The following is a 24795-nucleotide window of genomic DNA, read 5'->3' on the forward strand; positions in this document are numbered from 1 at the left end:
CAACAATATGTTACAGTTAGCTATTTTATGTTTAATATGATAATTAAAGCATCATATGAAGTTCAAATGTGCTTATAGAATGTATATTATTATTATTTGTCACCATACAAAATGAATTTACATATGTGTTCTTTTATTACCTTTAATGTTTATGATGCTGCCTATTAAGTAAATGAACATGTGATTAAAAAATATTTGATTCAATATTTATTTTGTAACATTGTCATTAGTAGAAAGTATAATAACTATTTAATGTACATATTTCTGTATGCAGAGATTCTACTTAAATAAATGATGGAAAAACAAACATAAAAAACGGGATGTTGTACGACTTTCATTTGAACATGCTGAGACCAAAATAACTAATGTAACAAAAAAAAACAGGTTTGGTTTAAAAAACCCTTGGTTTTTTTTTCACCTTGTCTCAGTGACATTACTACACAAGCAAGATGGTAAAAGAAAAGTAAAAACATATATCGCTTTATAAATCTCTCGAAAAAATATAAGAAGTTACAGTAAAATAATTACAACACATACATATTTACAAAACCATACATACAACATTCATCGACAAAATTGCTTCCACGCAGTAGTTTACACGCAGTGAATACGTACATCAACAGTCAATATCTTCTGAACTGCTTCTTGAATCGTTCGTAGTGATAGTCGTCCGTGGCTTTCTCACCACCGTCCCGGTTGCGCTTAACTTTGTCTTCCGGGGCACAACCGACCACCACCATCTTCTTCTTCTCTTCCAGCAACCTCTCTCTCTTGCGAGGCGGTTCGGGGTCCTCTATGTTGACTGCAATCACACACTCACGTGCTTTTACATTCACAAACATGATTCAAAATCAATAAATACATCAAAACTTTTAACTTCAAACAACACCTCTTGTTGACGAGGCTGGTATTATTTTACTAAAAAAAACTAAAAATGGAGCAATTTTGTGTTTGCTCTTGTCTACAGTGCTCTTAGAATGTTCGTTTGGTTCTTCAGGGAACATTTTTGACAAAAAAATACATTGTTTACATCCTGAACATGATTTTTTTCTTTTTAATTTCTGAAATTTTTGCTCATATGTTATGACTTCTGACTTTTAAAAAGATCTAGTTTTGTATTCTAGGCAGTATTTTAAAGAATCAAATTTGAGATTCAGATTTGCTATTTGCCTTCCATACCTACAATATAAACAGTTTTCAATGGTCAGCAGTTGCTACTTTACATTCAATTAAAATTAACATGTTTACAATATTTAGGTACCTATATTAAATAGTAGGGATGGGATTTTCGAATCTTGGATTCGTCGAATATACCGAATCCTATGGATTCGAGGATTCGTAGGATCCGAGGTAGGATTCGAGGTGGGATTCGAAGTGGGTTTTTTAAGAGTTTTAGGTAGTAATTGAAAATTGTAGTGCTGGCCGAAGTTCGAAAATTTCGAACCGAACCGAACCCTTACGTTCGGTTCGGTTCGAAACCTCTTAAAATATTTTCGAAAAACCGAACGTTCGTTAAAAAAAAAAAATATATGTTTTTATAATTTTCTAACCCCCATTTGAGACCATTCACAAAACAACACAACAAAATTCCATTACTTGTAATATTCCGACTTTTATCGCATAATCGTCGCCTCAACAGTTTCAAGCGCAGACAAAATAATAATAAAAAAATGATTAATCGTCGCATAACTCTCATAGCATTTTTTCATAGAGGCGCGCTTTGTTTTTTGTTTACTTTAGAGAATTTTGTATGCATTTCTCGTACTACGTAATATAAACTATCGTACAAATGCCAAAGGTATTGTATATTATACCTTTAACTATAGTGCGTGTACGAGAAGTAATGTAAAATCACCAAAGATTACGTACCCCATACGTTAAACTAACGCGCATGTACGAGAACACTCGTATTTCGGCAAAACTAACGTGATCAAGTTAACACAAGACAAATGCGGTAGAAAATGATTACGTAAATTAGTTACGTATTTTAAATTACTGGGATGTATTTATTTTCTTTGGCCTTTTTGGTTATAACAGTCAGGTACTGAAAATATTAATTTAATCTTGTTTATTAAAAGTATTGGTCCAGTAAATTTTACAGTACGGTACTAAGTTGACTAGCGTAGTCGCGGCAGCCATCATTATTTCTCGTGTTTTCTTTTTTCCGACGCAAATTTCTATAACCACACTTCTTACGTTACGTTTACAATATAATTGTTCTTGAGGTGATTTGCGATGAGCAGGCTTACGTCGTTTAAGTTTTCCAAATGGAGAAAAGATAATGACGACCCAGATGACCCAGAACCACCCCAAAAAATGTCTAAGTTTCTTCTGACGAGCAGCATTCTTCCAAGAAAACAGCAACTGCAGCCAGCGGGTTTTGTAATGTAGGTAGATAGGTAACTTAATTCACATTCAACTTTTTTTTATGTCCTATTAAAAAGTTTTACTTATTGAAAAAGTTAGGTCATGTCTACCACAAAAATATGTTATGTGGCCTTATGCTGAATGTTCGTCATCTTTATAATATTATATTTTTTTAAATGAAGGTTGGTGTACACTGAAAAAGGAAGATAGTCTTTTGGAAATTTAGATGGAACTTCTTCATGAATTAAAAGTATATGATTTTCTCTAAACTGTTTTCTTTCCTTCATTATTTATTGTATAAACTTTACTTATAAAATGTTTTGCAATGTTTTAATAAAGCTAAGCTATATAATGTTTTAATTTTACATATGGCTGGAGAACCTTTCTTTCTCACCATTCAGTTAAAGACCAAAATGCTGGTGGTCGGTTCATTTTAATTCAAAACAATTATTTCTGTATGAGGTTCGGTTCGGCACGGTTCAAAATTTTTTTGCTATGGTTCGGTTCGAAACCAGAGAACTGAGGTTCATCCAGCTCTAGAAAATTGTATACCTAAACTATATTGTAAAGGTAACGGAAATAGCACAAACAGATAAACTACGCTGTATTTTGTCAATTAGCATAACTGCTCGATCATTTCCAACCCTCAATGATATAACATTGCAGAAAAAAACGTAACTTTTTTTAAATAGTGTCTGTTATACAAACATATTTTATTGAAAACAGGAAGGATTAATTTAACAGAGAATTAGACAGATGAAAACTTACATGTGTGGTTTTTGAGGTTATTTGTCTCTATTTTATATCAGGCGTATACACTATGCACTTATTTTATAATTTTTATAAATACACATGTGCTTTTTTTTTAATACATAGGCCTATGCATTTTTTTTAAAATAAATGTGTGATTTTTTTAATAACATGTGAAGTTTAGTGTGGGACTGGGATTCGAGATTCGATGACAAACACTGAGGATTCGAACAAGGATTCGGATTCGACCAAAATGTGGATTCGTCCCATCCCTATTAAATAGTAATAAAATATGACAGTTATATGTATTTAGTGGACTAAAAAAAACACAAAAACAAACATACTCACACATGTTTTTACAAGCTTCCTTTCTTAAGAGAGCTTACACACAGTTACCATAAAAAAAAATCACTATTTTATAAGCATTCATCGTATTCAAGGATGTGCTGGAAGTATAACTGTCAGTGCAAAAAAGCGTACCATTTAACAAGTTGTCTTAACAATAGCATTACAGAAAAGCAAATACAGGTTGCTGTAATACATACATCTGTTGTGCTGCACAAAGTTGACGGCCATGTTTGTGGGCACAAAATGGGACGGGCCGTCCTTCTTGCTGTGCCGTTCCCACAGCAGTTTCAGCTTTGCCTCCTCCGTCGCTTCAATATTACGTATTTTTGCACTGGAAAAAAAAAAATAGCATAGCCAAGTACGTCAGCTGGATCTTCCAACAACAGCTTTGGTTGTGATGCAAAGCTTCAAATAAAACGAATAGCAAATATTCTTGGCAAAGTCAAATGGAATATTAAAAAAGAGCTTTGACAGATATGCTTGGTCGAAACTTCGCACGAGCCTAGTAACTACCTGTGCTGTTTTTCAAACTTAGTCCACTATTGATATGCAAACTGAAACCTCTACAACCAAGCAAATTCGGCTAGAACCACCGCATGGTTTTCCTTTAACTCAACACTGGTGCGATCCAAAAACCTGTATCTACTGCATACTATCTTTTTGATGACACAAATTTTGCGAGGTTTTAGACATACCTACAATCTTACAGCACGTTATTAGAACTCACTTTCTTCCAACCAGACAAGAATGCAAGGTTTTGAGAAAGAACACAGTGTGAGAAAAATGTGAAAAATGTTGGTGGCAAGAAATGTTTTTTTCCTATTTAAAAAAGAAATGATTTTGATTTAAATTTGGAGTAATACATAGAGAAAAGAATTTATGGTTTTATTTTTATGCCAATTTTGTTTTCAAACAAGAGTTTTTGCTGATGTTGTTTTTATTTTTATCAATTATGTTTATTCATGCAGATAGCACATTATTGAACACATATGACACACAAAAGGTTTATGATACTTACTTTACCAAAACAGTGTCATTTTGACTGATAGATAATACCTAGGAACAGGGTTCGTACTCCATTGCTAGCATGACAAATAAGGACTTCTAAGGACTTTTTAAAAGCATATTTAAGAACTATTTACGGGATTTAAAAAATTTACAGCAGAAAAAATGGGCAACGAAAACACACAACTTGAAAAAAATATATAATCTTGTGTACTTACTACACAGAAGATGATTTAACTCCTTAGTTCCCAATCAGTAGAAAGAGATCATAAGTAAAAAAGTACCCTAATAATTATTTACATAAGTAGTAGAACACTGTTAAAAAAAGATTCCTTGTGCAAAAAAAATTATAAAACATTATGGACTAAAACACTTGACACTATTTCACCACTCTTGACAGTTCACTTATTTCGGTTCCAATATCAGAGAGCTCCCTTTTCTTTTCAGAAATTTTTTTCTAATAGTATTGCACTTAATGAAAAGTCCTATGTCTCTGGAAGATTCCGCTTTCTGTGCAAGAGTATCAATAGACTTCTCAGATTCTTCTATGTCCTTTTCCAAGCATATCTTCTTCCTTTTAAATTTTTCAAGCTGATCAAACATTACCTTCCTCTTTTCCTGTTCACTCTCTGTATTTTTCTGAGCATGTTGATCCTCTAAGTACTGTATGTATCTGGATCGAGCAGACGAAGCTGACATCCTAAGCTCTTTTGTTATTGGCACATCATAGATGGTACCACAATACATTATGTAGTCATAAACTGTGCGACGGGACACCAATGAAGTTTCTTTCAAGTTCTCTACTTCAGAAGCTTTATTCACAGAAAAACCTCTTTCTACTGAAGCTTGTCCATGTGACAAAATCAACAGCATTTTAATTACATTCCAAACCTTTTCATATGCTGCGCCTATAAAGAAGCCACTAAGAAATGTGTCTAGGCCTTCTTTCCGGTCAAAATTCAAAAACTCGCAGTGTGAATGTTTGACAACATTCTCCATAAAGTCTCCAAACTGAATCAAAATCTCGTCACAATCTTCAGGCAAAATCTTCTTCTTTTGGACAAAGTACATCAGAACGCTTTTCATTTTGCTATTGCAGCCAACAGAATCTTTAGCCATTAGAGAAGGGTCTATACATGAAGCATTTCGCACAAGAGAGAAATTCACTGGACACTTGGCCATCAAGCCCTTCAGCATAGTCAAAATAAAATTTTGACATTCATGCTTCAAAACAACTACTTGATTTTCTTTTACATGTTCCTTGAAGAGTTTCTCTTTCAACAATTTGCCGGCAACAAATCCTAAACTCATATCACTTGGCGAAGCATGGAATTTCTTGCATGAAAAATCAAACTTACACAAATTATCAACTGTAGACACACACTCATCAATATGTGCAGGTTTCAGAACATTGTACAGCTGTGTACACTTCTTAACTAGCTGTAAAATATCATTAGCAAAGAAAGGCAGCAATGGTTTGTCACTTTGGTACTGTTCTAAAAATGGTTTTACAATTTTTGCCAATGAGATAAAAAAAATTAACTTCACTGTGATTAGTTTGTCTTTTGTTGCCTCAGCTACAATCCCAAATGACTTGCATGACACTTTTGGCAAAGTCCCCTTTCCCACTTTTTTTGACATACTGTGAAACATTCTCCCAAATTAGCAATGCCCTTTCAGCTACAGGAACATTTTCTAGCCAGCGGCAAAAACAAAACTTCACAGGCATCTTCTGTGTTTTGGATTCCTTTAAAAAGTCTTCTCTTCTTGCTGGGGCAACTTTCAGTAATGAATAAAGGGAGACAAGAACAGAAGATATATGCCACTCTGTGGCTGTTTCACCTTTCTTGAATGCATTATTCAAAATGTGAAGACCACAACTCCCAATGTCCATGCATTCAAAATTATATTCTTTTCTGAGGTCTTCCTGCAAACGTTTGTAGAACTTCCAGTTTACAGATGGTCCATCCATAGACAATTGAATCAGTTTGGATAAATCCAACTTCTGTGTATAACAGTAAAAATTCTTCAGCAAATCTTCCGCTGTGGCATGTCCAATGAATGCTGATGTAACATACCGTGTTCGGACTGTGTTGTCCGTGTGCCAGAACCTAATGTGAATGTCCATTTGTTTCTGCTGAGTACTTCTATTTAATGTCTCATCAAACAATAACACGTAGTGACTGAATTCTTGACAATACTTGAATAGAAGTGTTTGAAAATGGGGTGCCAAACCAAAATGACACAAATATGCAACTTTTTTTTTCACCACAAGAAAACTGTTGTGCTATTGAACTTTCTGGGAACATTAAGGAAAAAAGTTTTGAAGACTCCTCAGATGACTTGTAGGAGAAGTGACTCTGAACACATTTCAAAGTCCACAAAATTTCTGCATCAAGTACTTCTTTTCTAGAAGCAAAGGAATCCAAAGAAGTACTTTGATGTACGGTTGGCAAATCACATGCTTGAACAGTTGGAGTTGTAGCAGTTGAGGTGGAAGCAGTTGTATCAGTTTTGTTCTCAAGCACTGTTGCTTTCCGACTGAGAAAATCACCTAATCCTAGTGACCGACTCTTCTCCTCCATCAATGAACAGTGTTTTGCTCCTACAAAAAATATAGTATTGTATGACAATCATATTCAAAACGTTTTGAAATAGTAAAGTGAATTCGGAGGTTATCCTTTCAGCCAAGTACATCGGCTGAGAAATAATATTGAAAAATCTTTTTAAGTAGTAATTCATATTAAAAATACTATCTCCTAAAGTATTTGGAATTTCTTATCTCCGCAGGCTGTAATGAAAAGAGGACGTAAAAGAGCATATAATGAAAGTTATTTCAGATTTTTATAATTTTTTTGACGCTAATCCGTACACTACATATTTACCAAAATACTGTATAGTTTTCTTACTTTTAACAAAAATTAATGATACAAGCAATCATGTCTTGTATGCCTTTATAATTTGCGTAAGTAATACTCTTAAAACATTGAAAACCACGTGTTTGTTCAATGTCGATAAGTGAACCAAGCTTACGTATAATGAAGTATAATATTAATTTTAAAAATATTAATAAATACACGAAAATGTTACTCTCACCTGACATGTGTGCTTTCAAGGCCGATTCGCCCATTCGGCCTATATCGAAAACTTTTCCGCACGGCCGACATCTTGCTTTATGCTTGTCTGTCGTTTCCCGGGACAGCCACAATTTATAACTTTCTTTATCAAGCCAAGAATTAATAAAAATGTACTTCCCCGGCATGTTAGCGCACAAACATTACACCTCGGCCTACGTAAAAATGCACATACACACGTGGATCAAAGTACAGAGCGGAGAGCGCACACGCAGAACGTTGGCAACAGCAGAGTGTTGCCAGACCTTGTAGGGTCTCGTACGGTACAACAAAGACGCAATAATTGTCGTACCATACACCAAATTAAACCTCCAAGGTAGATACCAGATTTAAATTATAGTGTCCTGAGTACCATAAATATTGGTGCATTTACAAGAACGTACTCACGTTTGGCAACACAGCGAGTCAGCGACAGCACACGTCACGTACACAAATTAAAACATCATGGTCAAATACACGATGCAAATTTCTAGACATTATTGACGCTGCTCATTCGAAAATATTATTTTAAATACTTGAAAAGAATGAAGAAAAAAAACGTGAATTTGATGAAGTATAACAAAATAAGGACTTTTAAGGACCACCAGACAAAATAAGTACTTATAAGGGCCCTTAAAATGAATAGTAACAATTAAGGACTTTTTAAGGACTACTAAGGACCGTACGAACCCTGAGGAACAAGGAAAATATATCTGCTAGCACTTTTTTGAAAAATGTACGTACCATCATTGTAATGTAAAAATGAGTTACTAATAACAGCTGTAAGATCAAAAAAAAAGAGAAAAATAAATTTTTCCATTCTTCTTATAACATATTTATTTAGTAAAAACTTCATGCTGAATACATCACAAGAATTGAATTTAATATATAAATTGTACATTTTTATGATTTAAGTTTTGATTTAAAACACTGATTTATTTCATGATAGTAATTGCATTTCAGTGCTTTAAGGTATATTAACTTAATGTAGGTGTTACATGGTGTATAGACATGCTTTTCAATGTTATTTCGGTTATATCGTAATTTACCATTTAATCTTATCCCTAGTACTAAGGGACTGACCGCCGACCAATAATATGGCTTACACGGCCACAGTGTTTTCTATTTTTTGACATGATAACATCTTGTAAATCGATGAACGCCGGCTGCATGCACGAAAAAGCATGACTCATTGTCACGTTCCGCCTGAGTCGCGCGTGCAAAAACCGGCCAACCACCGTGCGAGAAAATCTTCTATAATATCAAACAGGTTAAGGCAGGCTTTTTAACTGATTGTTCGTGATTACATTTAAACACATTATTTGCAAAAACTGTAAATAATATTTGAAAATTAAAAGTATGCAATTTTTCATCAATGTTTTCTTATGACATTACGTAAAATTATTGTCTGTAAACCGACTTTACAGACAACCACCTTTTTTTTTATTTTTGTTCCAAAGCGTTGGCTTCTTACAATGACTTCCTTTTATTACAACTAGGTGCTCATAGATTTGAGTTACACCAGGTGTGCTGGGATCGAAACCACGACCCAATGTCACATGAGTGAGATGCGTTAGCGATTACGGCATAACCATACTGTGACTCTCAGCTGTGTCACGCCGGACAGAGCGTAAACAATTTTTCGTTGCTGTTTCTTACTATCACTGAGTGAACGAAGGAGAATTAAATCTCTAGACAGCACGGAAGACATTTCAGACATACAAGGGGTACGATGGTGAGAAAGACTGAACTTCTGGTGGACAGGGCTCAAAACCAGAGCATCCTGAGAAAAAAAACCAACTGGCTGACAGCAAAATCTGTAGCGTTTCCCACTTTCGAAAAATTACGGGCTGAAACTCGCACCAAGAATTAATTTTGTAAAGGAAAATTTTGGAGTAAGAATTTCGGAAATTCTATTCTTTATTATATATTAGGAGATTCATTTAACAATATTCATTCCTTACTTCTAAAATAATATAACTGAAAGATGCTATCTCAAATTAAACCTATCTGTCATCAATATTTTTTATTATAATTTAATATTAAAAATGTTGTCTATGTGACTGACCACTACAAATAGTTTCTTATGTGAAAAATTGATTGTTGTTTAGAATTGATACATTTTTTCTTCCAGAATGTATACAACTGTAATAGTACTGCCAAGAAGAACTATTTTATAGTTTTAGAGAATATAACAAATTATTACAAACTTTCGTGTTAAAATAATACGCTAACCAAACTAAATGACACAGGTCCATAACGTAACAAATACCATTAATAAAAATATTTATAGACAAAACGAATGCTAATATATGTACAATTAAGATAAACCTCCTTCCATTTGACTTCTACAAAACACATAGGAAGCTCATTAGTTGTGAATACAGAAATGTTATACTTTCACTATAGCTTAAAACACTTGATTGAGAAACTCATTTTCCTTTACCTTCAACGATATATTATCTATACTAATACATGGTTGCTACAGAAATAGAATCTTAGAATTCCCTGACTTTTCCCTGTTTTCCAGAAATTTAAGAGAAAAATTCCCTGACTTTCTTATGAAGTACATACCTTAAATATTAACGTTCATATGATTAAATGTAATATAAAAATTTCAACATGAGGTAAAATAAGGTTTTTTTATTGTGTTATTTTGACGGCAGAATTGCGAATGTTTTTTTTTTCCTTCGTCATGGCTGGTGAGAGCTCTTCGGCCCATATTGCTGAGATGAATACTTTTGTAGCACAAAGTGCAGTACGCAGAATTTATGTTTTTAGCAGAGGGTTTGATATGCTGAAACTGTGACTCCTTGAGCCAATTCTCCTTAAAAGTAGTTTTCTTTGACATCTCTAAGCTAAAAAAAAAGTACATAATATTTTCAGGTTAGGTTAAAAAATTATTGTTAATGAATTCTTAAAAAAATATTACTACACAAATACAAAAACTATTACAAATTCACACCTAGCAATATAACGGGACTACTTAGAGAATTACAATAGCAGCATTACAACATGCAATACTCTTACATTCTTACAATATTAACTAACGCTTCTGGGGAAAAACATGTTCAGTTATGCATATTTTTTTATACACAATGTAAGTGTCACGCAACAGAACTCACGGATTATAACGGTTGGAAAAAAGTAATTAAAAAAAATAGTTAGAAAAAATGCAAAAACATAACCGCACACAAAACCCACCTGTTTTCGTATCAGCTTGGTAGTTTTCAAAATGAGAATTAGTATTGCTTTATCAAAATGCACTTTATTTTCTTATGATCGCATCAAAAACTAACTTCACCTGAAACAACGCCTTTAAATTCACGTAATAAGCTTTTTACTCATCTTATTCCACGTGAAAATAGCCTTCAAAAGATAAACGACGCCATGCCCGTTCTGTAGTTCACTGCATGGAACGGAACAAAACACAAAGTCTCAAGGGCAAATTAAAAAGGATCAAAACACGAACAAATGAAGGCCGGGTTCGCTAGTGAACAAACGAGTGCCTGGATTGGCAAGAAGTTATGGTGGGTGGTTGTAACAGCCTATTGCAACGGACAATCGTAGACCAAGTAAAAAAAAAGTTGCAGTTGCCGTGTGCCTTAAGCAGCAGCCTTTTAGCGGAGTCGTTCGGTAGCGGTACGAGCGCATCAAAACAAAGCTTTGTTTGAATTATAAGCAACTTTAAAATTTCCAGAATTGGTAGAATTTTCCCTGACTTTTCCCGGAATTCCCTGACCATTTTAATTTCCCTGACATTTCCCGGTTTTCCCGGTTTTCTAGTCCTGTAGCAACCATGTAATATTATAAAGCTGAAGAGTTTGTTTGTTTGAACACGCTAATCTCAGGAACCACTGGTCCGATTTGAAAAATTATTTCAGTGTTGGATAGTACATTTATCGAGGAAGGCTATAGGCTATATTATATTATCAATAACATTAGGGATCCTTACTAAAAGTCCAATTTAGAAACAAATGTGTTGGAGGGGGTTAAATACCACATGCAGTACACGTACGAAGTGTGTGTTGACAATGCCGCAGGCGCCAGAAGTTTATTTCCTATTGCCTATTGACATTGTTGCCACGCACTAGATTCCTTATCATTCTTAAATTTCCCATACAAGTAAAAAACACCCGTGTGATATTAACAACGAAGCAATCAGTACCCTCATAAGAGTTCAATTAGTATTTAAATACTTTTTATCACTTTAAATCGCAAACCTAAACTATTGTTTTTTTTCCTCTCTCTGTGTTTAATTTGTTTTTTTATTGCCCTTTTTTTCAAGTATATATATTTTACAGACTTGAAACTTCACAGAAATGTTCCTTATGTTACGCAGGATAACATTTTCCGAAAATTAGATCCCATGGGTGGTTAAAACCAGGCAACAGTGGGTACTTTGTCTGCATGAGAACAGGATTTTGCATTGTTCATGCCTACTGCGTCTCTATGGCAACGGGCATCGCGCGGCAGTGGCGTACCCACAAGGAGGGGCATGTATAATGAGCGGCGCAATAGTGATCTGCCTGTAGACTGCCGTAGCGAAGTACGGGTACATCAGTTGTACGTTGCGTGCACGAGTCGGGAAACCATCGGCGCTATTCATTTTCTCTCTGGTACATTATACAGCATTGTCATAAATTTTCACTGAATTTTTTTTTATTTACCATTACTGTAAATGGGAGATGTGGCTTAATTTTTTTCCATTAGTATAGCCGTGCGAAGCCGGGTCGGGCAGCTAGTTTGTCATAAAGGAAATAAGAAGGGCACTCACTCGATGCCCAGGTCGACCTCCGGGATGCCGCTGAGCATCTGGTTGGACAGCATCTCCTCGGAGCGCTGGGTGGAGGACGCCCGCAGGTGGTCCGGCACGGCGAGCAGGGCCGCCTCCTCGGGGGAGCAGTACTTGGCCTGGTCCTTGGGCTCGCCCGCCCCGTCGTCCTCCCGCGCCCGCAGCCTGCCCTTCCGCTTCGACAGCTGCTCCTCTATGTACTTCATCCTGCAACCCGCGTTCCCCCTCGCTGGGCCCACTCACTGAGCTACTTGCTGACTTCCCCGACTTTTCCTGGGTTGTAACATCACGGCGACCTACTTTCCTACTTGTATTCCATCATTCTTAACAGCCTCGTAACATCTTTAAATATTCAGTTATTTACTTATTTACCGGTTCTCACATAATTTGTTCTGTTACTCTGTAAATATTTTATTCCAATTAAATTTGCAAGTTTTTATTACTCTTCTAATACTTTGGGTGTTGTTCGAGTAAAAAAAAAAAAAGGAATAGCTAAAACAGTATAAACGTTTTCGATGCAAAAGGTTAGTTTGATGGTACAGTCATTTTATTTAACCACTTGAAAATCAAAATTTACGACTTGAGGAATTTCGCATCTTGAGTGACAATAAATGGTGCAGGGAAAATGTTTTTTTTATAACTTAGTCAGGACTTAAGCGGAGGCCAACAGAAAGCTACGCTATGTTCCCGACGTTGGAGAGACGCCTGACGTGGGATTCAAGTGGTGATTCCGACGATGATAACATTCTGCTGGCTCTCACAGTATGCAAACGTAAAAAGAAACAGGTCAGTGAATTTAATCTAAAAACAGAAAAAAAAAAAACCATTTTGAAAAAATTGCTTGTGAAGACGAAACCAAATTTATGGATTGTTAAGCGCGGACATTCCTCCCACCCTGAAGGGGACTCACATCTCCTCGTCCTCGTCTCGCTTGTTGGTCTCCGCGGAGAACTGGGTGCCGATCCCCGTGTCGTAGGCGTCGTCCACCCGCTTCACCTTCCCGTCCTTCAGCGCCTTCATGTTCACCATCCCGCCCGCCTTCACCCGGAACGGGTCCGTCTGCAATTTTGAAAAAAAAAAAAATGGTTGTCTGTAAAGTCGGTTTACGGACGATAGTTTAACGTGACAACGTCATAACAAAACATTGATAAAATGATTGCATACTTTTATGAATAAAACTGAATCATTTTTATTGAATTATCACAAGTTGTATGCATACAAAGAAGGAGTGAAATGAAATCTACAATTTAATTGATAAATTTACTTTTTTTTGCACTCATTAATTCAAATATGTTTATTACTTTAACGAAGAGATTATTTTAACTTTAACTTTTATACATGCTTGCTATTTAACATCTTCCAATCTGTGTTATTCTGTTAAGGATAGGACGATGATAGGAAAAGTAGGAAACGAATGGGAGAGTTTCAAGTTTAATGTGCCTCGAAAAAGTCAAATCTATGGTTGTTCCAATCTAGTGGAAGAGAGATAGATGTGGTGCAAGCGTACAATGAGCGTAACGGGACACAGCGTAATGGGACAATGTGCGTTACGGGACACTTTTTCGTGCATGAAGCCGGCGTTCATCGATTTATTAGACGTTGTCACGTCAAAAAAAAAACTCCTCACGGGTGCATGGCCTGCCACAGACTGGTTGTCGTCCTACGTCGACTAGCTAACAGGGTTGAATCTGCTGAACGTAATATGATAGCTACAATATAGATACACACAAGCAAACACACACACAGAGATTCATGATAAGAGGGGCTTTAATGCTAATGCAAGTACAGCAGCACCCCAGCAGTGACAAGGGTTGATGAATGAACTAATGATATTACAGGAGTAGGTACTGCCATAGCTGCTGGAAGAAGGAAATTGAGCACTTTCAGTTATAGCAGCAACAACAATTACTACTCCCATTAACTTAACAACAAAACTAAATTAAAAAAAAAAAAATCACAATATATAAAAATGATTCCATCCACCATGGTTAAATATTCAAGCAATACATATAAGAATTATTCTAATCACCAACACGATTAGATAAAAACAGCACATGTCTAACAGAATTTATGTGTAGTTGATGTGTTTTCAAATATAATAAGCAGAAAATTCAGTTTCTCTAGACCGTCCCTGGCCCAATGTAGAATAAGTCTTCAGAAGACACTGTTGGGGAAGCCATTATATTCTCACAGAAATATTTTAAATAATATTATTAAATATTAAAAACTGCATTTTAATAACTTATGTAACAAAATACTTCAATACTTCTGGTAAATGCAAATATAAACCAGTATGCTTCTACTTATTAACAAATAACCAATTTTGTATCCCTCTTTCAACATTTAAGTATTTCAGGAGCTGAGATAAGAAGACACTAGAGCTGCATTCCAGAAGACTCTAGTCCAAAACCCAGCCCTGCTTTCCAGGCAAAAAAAAAAAATATATTCTGAGAAGGTTCTTTTACTACGGCATTGCAGACTCCAGATCTAATTTCCACGAGATGAGTGTCTAATGATTTTGTGACCTTACGGTCTACGAGACACTGATACGTTTGCACAACGCAAGGGCTGCAGCAGGGAAGTAACCAGAAGGGGGCAGATGGGGTTTGTAACCTGGGCACCACACTTTGGGGGGGAGGGCGGGGCTAATATGGCAGAGTAATTTTTACTGTAGATATTTGCTTGAATATTGTAGTATTAGAACACAAAAAAAAAAAAAAAATGCTCAAGAGCAGATTAACTGATTTATTAGTTAAAAACCGGTATTTTTTAACGTACTATCCAACTTGTGATGTGTTAAAAATGAAATTACTGCAAAAAAAAATCTATTTATTAACCATCTAGGCTGAATCAAAAATATTTGGAATAGTGGAATTTATAAGTAATGGCGATATGAGTTGTCTGAAAAGCGTTTTCATTCGGCTCTTTTGAGAAAAAATAGGGAATGCCAAGATGAGTTCTTGCTCCGGTTGGAAACTAGTGTAGTTATGTCCCGGTGAAGGACTGGCTTGGTGTGGACAGCTATACATTAATATAATTATAAAATGTTCTCCTGCAAAAAAATATACGTTTTCCCTATTTCACGTAACATTCCATTACCCTGCAAAAATATACAGTTTTCCCTGTAACCATTTCCATCCACACTACGTACCTCACATTGGCAGCCTGAAAAAAAGAAAAACATATTTTTTTGATGAAACTTTTAAACGATACTTTACTGACCGAGATCACGTGAAAAACTGTTCTTCAAATCAATACACATTGGTTTCCATCCCATAAGTTTAATTAATTATCAACAGAGCACATGTTTATTATCAAAGTAAATACAATTTTTAAGTATTCAGATACTACATAGTACGAAAAATTACTGATACTGTTTGGCAACAGATATTGTCAATTTGTCAAGTTTTTTTTTTCCATGTTAAGAAGGCACCTTTTAAATTCCCAGAGGTTTTTTCACTTGTTTTTTCCAGATCTAACCAGTCTGTGGGAACCTTGATCAATGTAACATCATCACGATGGTCGGGATACATGCTCATACACTCACTATTGCAAAATATTCTAGTTTAAAAACAAAAATTTGTTGTCTGTAAAGTCGGTTTACGGACGATAGTTTAACCTGACGTCATAACAAAACATTGATGTAATGATTGCATACTTTTATGAATAAAATTGAATCATTTTTATTGAATTATCACTATTTTGTATGGATACAAAGAAGGAGTAAAATGAAATCTACAATTTAATTGATAAATTTACTTTTATTTGCACTCATTAATTCAAATATGTTTATTACTTTAACACAGAGGTCATTTGAACTATAACTTTTATACATGTTTGCTATTTAACTTCTTCCAATCTGTGTTATTCTGTTAAGGATAGGACAATGATAGGAAAAGTAGGAAACGAATGGGAGTGTTTCAAGTTTAATGTGCCTCGAAAAAGTAAAATCGATGGTTGTTCCAATCGAGTGGAAGGGAGATAGATGCGGCGCAAGCATACAATGAGCGTAACGGGACACTTTTTCGTGAGTGCAGCCGGCGTTGATCAATTTATTAGACGTTGTCACATCAAAAAGTAGAAACGGTGCAAACTGGAAAGTTATCTTACGTCAACCAACTCTTCTCCCGGAGCCAGTCTCTTGCCCAGGGCGAGGCTCGCGATGCTCACGCCGTTCTGCCGTCTGCGGAGACTCTGCAGCGTCTGCATCTCCTCCAACTTCTCCCTGAGAAGAGACACACACAACCGGCACGGTCAGCGCGTCATTTTCAGGACAACGCACGCTTAAGTTGCCAGAGTCCCTAATCACTTCTCGGCTTCAGTAAAGGCCTGTCATCCTTCGCCCACTGCTCCATCCAGTTCACGTCCTCCTGCAGGACAACACCTATCCACATGAATAAAAATATAAATGTTCGTTCACTCAAAATCTTAAACCTCCAAAAGGTTCCTCACCGATTTGCTTTGAAATTTTGACACAACGTTGCATTCGAATAGGTGTTTTTTTATATATATACAGTAAGTCCTCGGTTTACGTCGGGGTTACGTTCCTGAAAACCGCGACGTAAATAGAAACGACGCAAAATGAGCCATGTTTCATGCCACCGGCCGACCACGGCCCAAGGTCGGCCGGAAGCGCTGGCATACAGACGTGACAACGGGCAATTTTATCAGCAAATTACAACCGACAGCGTGAGAAACAAGTCCATCTAGTACTTCTCAGCTTTATAGAATGGTTATTTAACCAGCTGCTTTATTACTTTTATTGATTGAAATATAAAAACAGATATATAGTCGTTTGGAAGACATCTTATGAAGAAAAAATCATAAATTGCAGTGAGCTGATACTGTAGGCCTACTACAAACGCATTTAATCACGATAAAGTTAACAACGGCACGTTTAAAACTCCGGCCAACTCAATGATATCATAGCGACTGAAGTAGAGCTGTAGCAAACCGTATGTATTCGTTACTGAGTAACGGGTGCGGCATCTAGTAACGAGTAACGAAACGTTACACACGAATGCATTTCGTTACTCGCATTTTTCGAATGTTTTACGCATGCGCGCGCTTATTCATTAAGGCCCTGTCACACTGTCAAATTTTAGCTTCCAACACCTTCCAATATGTTGGATACAATATCTTTGAGGGTTGTGACGTCACGTTAAACGTCACTATCGCAGCCATGTTTATTTGAGAGATTGAATGTCTAGAGTTTCCTTCAAATATTTTATGTATAGGACTGGTTCTAAAATATGTTGGATGTTGGATGAGATCAGCCAATCAGAGTATTCTAAAATAAAGCGGCCGCTTTTGTTTCCGTTTCCGAAGTGTAATAGTTTAAATATCAGCAATGGCGAATGGGAAATAAATGCAGTAATTGAATTAATACTATTTTATTTCCTGCTGGAATATGTAATTGTTATTGTATATTTTCCTCCAATTGAATCTGTATCTACGGAAGTGCAGGTTAATATATTTGACTAAAAGAAGTTACTGTAGTTTTGGAATATTATGGTCCTTAAACCAGAAAACATCTATTCAACTTACGATCATTATTTGACTGCTATACCAGTTTTGCTTATGTTCAGGTATTGTTGATACACTAAATTAAAACAGCAAGCATTGCGTACAAAATGTGCCATCAGGAATGAGGTATCAAAACTAGGATATGCATTTCGGAACTTTTACCTACAAATCCAAATTTAATAACACCTAAAATAAATTTTAAAATATCTCAATTCAGAGACTTAATGTAACTAAAATTATTTTGGCTTACCCAATCAATCTTTCTTATAAGTCATTGTTCTCCTTATTTCACAATAGCTGCTACTCTGTAAGTATTGTCAGGAATTTTCTGGAATATAGACTCATAATTTCCTGACAATAGATGGTACTGACTTATGTTAAAGCAGCATCTCTGAGTAAGCAAGTAGCTCTGGTGATTTGCAAGAAAGGCCTAGAAATATTAAAATTCTGCCTACGTGTCCAATTATTATTATTTAAGTTTTGAAAGTAATACCATTTTTCGTGAATGTAAATATTTGTGTAGCAGATCCTTGTCAGTAAGCCTATACTTCCCAGGCTGTACGAAACAAGCATACCTGGTCTAATATCTCATTTAAAAAAATATTTTAAAGAGATAAAGTGACTGAGGTGAAGTTAGCTTAAAGTCTCAGTTTCAGGTTTGTAACAGTAAATACACTTAATACAAAATAAAACAAAATTGACAATTTCTAAACACAGCAAAAATTAACACATTCACTTTAAAGTATAGGAACAATTTTGATGAAATACAAGTGAAAGTGTCCATACAACAGCAGCTAGTTGGGTGAGAAAATAAGCGGGAATGAGAAGGGATATGCCTACTTGCAGATTTACATTTAATTATATGTTTTATCCTTACAAAACATACCTTTAAATATAGTTTTTGAAGAGCACTATAAATTGCACTACAAATTTCAGGTAAAAATTTTGAGATGGTGTTGTGTGGAATACTTGTAGAGAACTTAAATGATTCCCCTGTCGCCAAAAATCTTAATGAACTGCCAGCCTCTGCTTTGCTGGTATAGACTGGCACAAATGAGTATCCTTCTTTGCAATGCGAGACTCCACAATTGAATGAAGAAGATCAAAACTTTCAGAATCCATTATTACATAGTTCGGAAATGAATCGGCATCTTCGTATCGAAGTTCATGACAAAAAGGGGTAAAACACCATTTGTTTGCGGAAAGTATCCACTGTCTCGTCCACCATCTGCGTTTCCTTTTCTTAGATTTCTCTTCTAGTTTACTGAGACTTGCTACAAATGCAATTACAGCTACAGCTTTTGAAACACTTTGATGCTCTTAATCAGTGGCGAGGCGTGAGGTTTACATGAGGGGAAGCAATAACTCCGTTCACACCAAAATATGATGAGGTTGGGGGGGGGGGGTCTGGGGGCCCTCTGCCGGGAAAATATGGATTTCAAGGTACAAAATGGTGCTATTTAAGTAGTTTTCTTAACTGAACATTGACTATTCCACAGGTAGAAAAATTGACATTTTTTTTTAAATACATTATTATTGAAAAATAATGATTGACTTACATTATTCTGATAGTAAAATACCTACTCTACATTACTTATATACTAAGTGGGAGTGTAGTATCATTGTACGCCCACAAATCCCCCACGTACTGCCAGCCAACAGCTCGCGGGAGAGATGCGCGCGCCCTGAGAGACGATTTTTTTTTTTTTTCCTAACCTAACTAAAACTAAGTGTATTTGGGAGGGGTCCAGGTTAGGGAGGGACCTAGGTGCGTCTCAGGCTGAAGCCTATACGCCTAGTCATGCTGGGATTAGCCATGCAGGGAGAGGGTCGCTTTGGAACAGAAACAACGTAAGAAAGTATTTTTTACAAATTATAAATATGTATGTTTTTGTTTTTTATTATCGCGTATTTTCACGTTTTTTGTTCTTATCTTAAAAGAGATATAATAAAGCTGCTCTAATGAGATTTTATTGTTTCTTGGTTAACAAAAGCTGTTAATTATCAAATACTTTTAATTGTTTATATTCGATTTATTATTATTTACGCGACGTCATACTGTACGCGTACGAAATACGACTCGATTCGTTGCTGTTACATAACATAGCATGTTATGCGGTATCAGAAGTAACGAGTAACGATACGAAAGTAACGAGTACTAATTGTTATAGTAACGAATACATACGGGTACACTTTTTTTAGTTACTTTTACACCTCTACTTAAGTGCCAAGGAGTTGGACGAAAAGGGGTAGGAGAAAATGCTGTGTCGTTGCGGGAAGTAGATAACACTTCTACGTGCGAGATACGTGGGTGGCCGAGCGGGCGGGCTGGTAGTATTGCATCACCGCGTGGAGAGCAGCAGAGAGCAGGAAGCGTCCCTCATGATGTATGATAAGATAAGGCGGTGAACGTGTAGCTTACGCTACATAGCATAAATTGAAGGAAACAAAGAATTATATACGTTTTTTTGGTTAAAATAAAGATTTACGGTCATTGTAAACGACGTTATTGTGAATCGGCGACAACTTAAATTGAAACATGAGTACTCAAACATTAGCGACGTTAATCCGAAACGACGTAAATCGGTACGACGTAAATAGAGGACTTACTGTACCTATGTCACACCTACGAGAAGTAAAAATATAAATAGGAAGATATAGACATAGAGATATCGAGGTATTGAAAAATAGAGATATAGATAGGGAGATAAATTGGGATATAGATAGAAACATAGATACACAGAGATAGTTATATGGCTATATAACTATATATATATATATATATATATATATATATATATATATATATATATATATATATATATATATAGAGAGAGATAGATAGATAGATAGATATAGTTATATGGATATATAACTATATATATATAGACAGAGAGAGATAAGAGATTTTTATACATAGAGATAAATATAGTTAGATTTAAAGACGAACAGCGATAAAGAGAGAGAAGCTTTGTATATGTGCACCTAGTTCAAACCAACTACAAAAAATTAAAAGAGGCATAGCAACACATGCTGGGCATTAGCTAGTAACAAATAAAAGTGGTCCTAATAAATTTTCCTTGATGTGCCACAGACTTCTGCTTTTACCAATGTTTTCTCCCCAAATAACCTGTTGCTCATAAAAATTGTGTATCACACATTCAAGTTTATCCCTTGATCCTGATGGCATAAAACAAAATGTGTCACACAACAATGAATTATGATGGTAAAACACATACAAAGAAAATAATATCCACAAGAACTGAAGGTAAATATATTTTGTCGCAGCTTTTCCGCAAAGTTAAAATAAAATTATGAAAATATAATTTTCCAACACTAGAGATGTTTCCATATACACCCGGAAAACAGCGTTCATAAATACGTAATAGTTCATGAGTATGTATCATACTTTCAACTTGCATTATAATACTTGTGTATGGATGGTGCTGCCGCCATTTATTGTTTACCCATAAGGTTTCTGTTTTTATTTCGGAGAACGTTAGTCAACAGGGGTATTGTTTTATAACAGTATTTAATAAGACGGCATATCGCAGTTGTAGGGAAATTTTAACGTTTTTGTTTTCTGTTTGTTGGTTGTTTGTTCAAATGTCATTGAATTAAGAAAGTATTATGACATTTCTTTTAATGAAGTGTTTTGAATCACATAGTAATGAACAATTCATAGGTTGTGTTAGCGACTTTTAAAATACTTAAAAATATTGTGGACAGTTGGTTGGGTTAGAATAGCGACATTAATAATTTTGTGGAATCGTGTAGCCTCATCTTAAATTCCTAAGCAACCATAAGAAATATTTTATAATTTCCTTTTTAACGTAGCTAACCTCACCTAATCAACCAATCACAATATTTGAATAAAGTTCATCGAAAAAAATACGCAAACTGACACAGGTAAACAATTAAAGGCAGCGGCACTGCAACGATATTGAAATGTAAGCTAAAAAATGGGATTTCTCAGAAACTAACATGGATTTATTAAAACTGTTTTCAAAGTAAATACAGGAATGTCTCTAGTGCAGCGAAATGGTATTTTCGTAATTATAGTTTTACTTTGCAGAAAAGCCATCATGTAAGATATTACCAACCAAACATAATTGGTTTGTTCTGATCTTTAGACATATTAAATTAAAAAAGCAAGTATAATGTAACACAGGATCAATAAATACATACCATGCCATAAATATCATGACACTAGTACTAAAGGGTAAACTTGGATACATGATACAGAATAACTACCCTGTTGCTTCCTTCTCTTTTAAGGACCCCCCTCCTAGAAATTTTATGGCAATACTAAAAACAAATCAGAAAAAAATTGGTTTTCACACACTACACACTTCAATGAATTTACCCTGAATTTACCCTTAATTCCTAATAGTTTTGAAAAATAACAGTTAGCTTACATTACAATTACTGCCATCACACAATTATAGCCAACTATGGAGAATTAAAAATACACTAATTCTTTCGTATCATATATTGAAGTTTATCCCTGGATCCTGAAGGCATGATCATGTTGGTTTGATCCTGTGGTACATGACACTTGCTGTTTTACTTCAGTACTTATAAGATGCTGTAAATAAAAAAAATATTATTTAATAAATTATGATTGTAAGTAAAAAAAAAGATTTTTTTTTTTAAACTTACAATCATAATTATTAATTGTTTCACAATTTTTTTATGTGCAGATTCTTCCGATGTACTGAATTAAAACCGCAAGCATCAAGTACCACAGGATCAAGCCATCAGGATCTTTCTAAATTAAAACAGTAAGCATAATTTACTGCAGGATCAAGACAACAGGATCATGCCATCAGAATCAAGCCTTCAGAATCCAGGAATAAACTGGGATACATGAAACACCAGCCATATAAAGCACATAAAATATGATGGCTGTAATAAAAGAATATGTTGGAATGACTGCAAAATTCAGTGCACAGTACATATTCCTCGAAGAAAATGAACGACTTTAACAATTCTATTCAAATTTTTGCCTGCCATTATACTCATACATTACATGACTCAAAATAGTAAGTAACTGCAATATAACAAAACAAACATTTCGTAATTCAATTGCCTATTCTAATAAAACAACATGAAATATAAGCATTAAAAATTCTTTAAAATTGCAATTCAGTCGTTATTTAAACGAATTTCATTATTGCAACACCACCAACATTGACTAACGTACTCTAAACAAAAAATTCAAAAGAACCACATGGTTAAACAATTAATGTGGGCAATTGTGTGAATACATACCTGTTGTAATGTAAACTGTAACACTTATTTTTTCACAAACCACTACGAAAAAAAGTAACCTTTTTTTCAGGGTTAATTTAGACTGAACCTCAATAGACAGTTCATGTTAATTACATGCAAAGAAACGTTATAAAATACTTTATGACACAAAAAAAAATAATTGAAACTAACAAACACCACCAAAGCTTACAAGTTTACCTAACATCTGATTCTTCATCGCTAGAGCTACTCTCGCTGGATGACTGCAGTCGTTGACGAAGGGGTTTCCTCATCTTAGGTTTAAAACCTACGTTTTGATGGTTATCTGTATTACTATCCATTAATACTTTTTTTGCCAATAATTCAAGTAACAAAACAAGTGAACTACAATAAAATCACAAAGTTATTCTTCTTCCCGTTATCAAGCAACCCCATTCCAATGTACTCATTGTTATCAAAACAAACTGGAAAAAAAAAAAATCAAAATTTTTTTTTTAAAATATCACAGAAATAAGAAGTAACCAGATAGAGTTCATGGCTGCGAAAGTGTAACCATACAAACTTTGACGTGGAATGTACCAATATGGCGGCCATATTTACATTCTGCCGAGCCACGCCCACATTTAGAACCAAAACATTGCATTGGTGCTACGTATTTTGATAAGCAACAACATGGTTTGGAATTAATTGGAGTTCTTATGCGTGTATGTGAAGTAATATTCGATGAAAATGAAATCACACTTGAATCAAGATGCTTTAAATATTCCTGTGGTTTATTTATACCATCGATGAAAGGGGATGTGTCGATATAACAGAGAGACTCTATCTACACTGTTGATTAGAAACTTTTTCTGGGTGCAAGTAACATTTTGTGACACAATGATAGTCTGTAAGGCATACATGGACATTGCAGCAGTCGCTGATCATGTTTGTCGTCGCCTGGTCGACTAGCCCCTGAATGGTAGTATTTAGCCGGCTACTCAGTGTTCGGTAGAGAGGGTTCGGGCCGCGTGGCCAAGGGACTAAGTCACCAGGATAGTCATTAATACACTCAAAGACGGTTTCCAGGTTCTTTATATACGAAAACAAACCCTTTACAAGGGGCTACCGCGTACCCGCCTGTGACCGATCCTGTAGGGCGGAGCCCGGTTCCGCGCACTGTTGCTGTATGAAAAAAATACGTGATGTCCCGTTCGTGATGAGCAAGACCCGAAAATTACCGTGCAAACGAAAGCAAAATTCCAGCCCGCAAAAGAACTCCGCGACTCGTAAACTGCCGGAGGAAAACACGCACGCGAAAGCAGTGCCTGACTGCACGCCGCGACTGAATGACACGATGACACACCTAACTGACCACACGACTGTGACAGAGGAATCGCTTCCTCTCGGCACTGCATGAACTGCAGCGAGACACCGCGCCCGTTCTCACCGCCTCGGAGAGCTCTCGTAGCCACGTCTCTCGCCTCCTGCGTCCAGCTGCCGACTGACTACCTCCCCACCTCGCGCGACCCAGCGCCCGCGTCCCACCCCTCCTCGCGAGCCCGCGGAACACGCTGATTGGTCACAGGCGGAAGCCACAGCCTTGGCGCCCGGTGAACACGTGAGAACTAATTCTACATAACATTTCATACAATATAA

At 35.8% G+C, this 24795-nt stretch overlaps 1 protein-coding gene across 2 annotated transcripts; it reads right to left on the reverse strand.

Annotated features, from left to right (window-relative positions):
* Positions 1-464: 464 nt before the first annotated feature.
* On the reverse strand, positions 465-23646 carry LOC134538860 (splicing factor C9orf78 homolog). 2 transcript variants are annotated; one of them, XM_063380426.1, is made up of 6 exons: positions 23377-23646; positions 16489-16603; positions 13289-13437; positions 12361-12585; positions 3663-3796; positions 465-802 (listed from the first exon to the last, which is right to left on the reverse strand). In XM_063380426.1, the coding sequence occupies exons 1-6, from the start codon at positions 23496-23498 to the stop codon at positions 624-626; spliced, it is 924 nt and encodes a 307-aa protein (XP_063236496.1). In that variant the 5' UTR covers positions 23499-23646; the 3' UTR covers positions 465-623. The 2 variants fall into 2 exon arrangements, with proteins under 2 accessions (XP_063236496.1, XP_063236497.1); XM_063380427.1 differs by lacking the exon at positions 23377-23646 and adding an exon at positions 23179-23334.
* Between the last annotated feature and the right edge of the window lie 1149 nt (positions 23647-24795).

The sequence above is a fragment of the Bacillus rossius genome, chromosome 14, assembly GCF_032445375.1.
Source record: "Bacillus rossius redtenbacheri isolate Brsri chromosome 14, Brsri_v3, whole genome shotgun sequence".
Lineage (NCBI taxonomy): Eukaryota > Metazoa > Arthropoda > Insecta > Phasmatodea > Bacillidae > Bacillus > Bacillus rossius.

What these genes read in the sequence shown, in the direction of transcription:
- LOC134538860 (XM_063380426.1), bottom strand. Translation starts at nt 23,498, where the DNA reads ATGGATAGTAATACAGATAACCATCAAAACGTAGGTTTTAAACCTAAG. An exon ending in CGGGAGAAGAGTTGGTTGAC is followed by an intron (nt 13,438 to 16,488) that starts GTAAGATAACTT and finishes TCAAAATTGCAG; the next exon opens with ACGGACCCGTTCCGGGTGAA. An exon ending in CGAGACGAGGACGAGGAGAT is followed by an intron (nt 12,586 to 13,288) that starts GTGAGTCCCCTT and finishes CGCGGGTTGCAG; the next exon opens with GATGAAGTACATAGAGGAGC.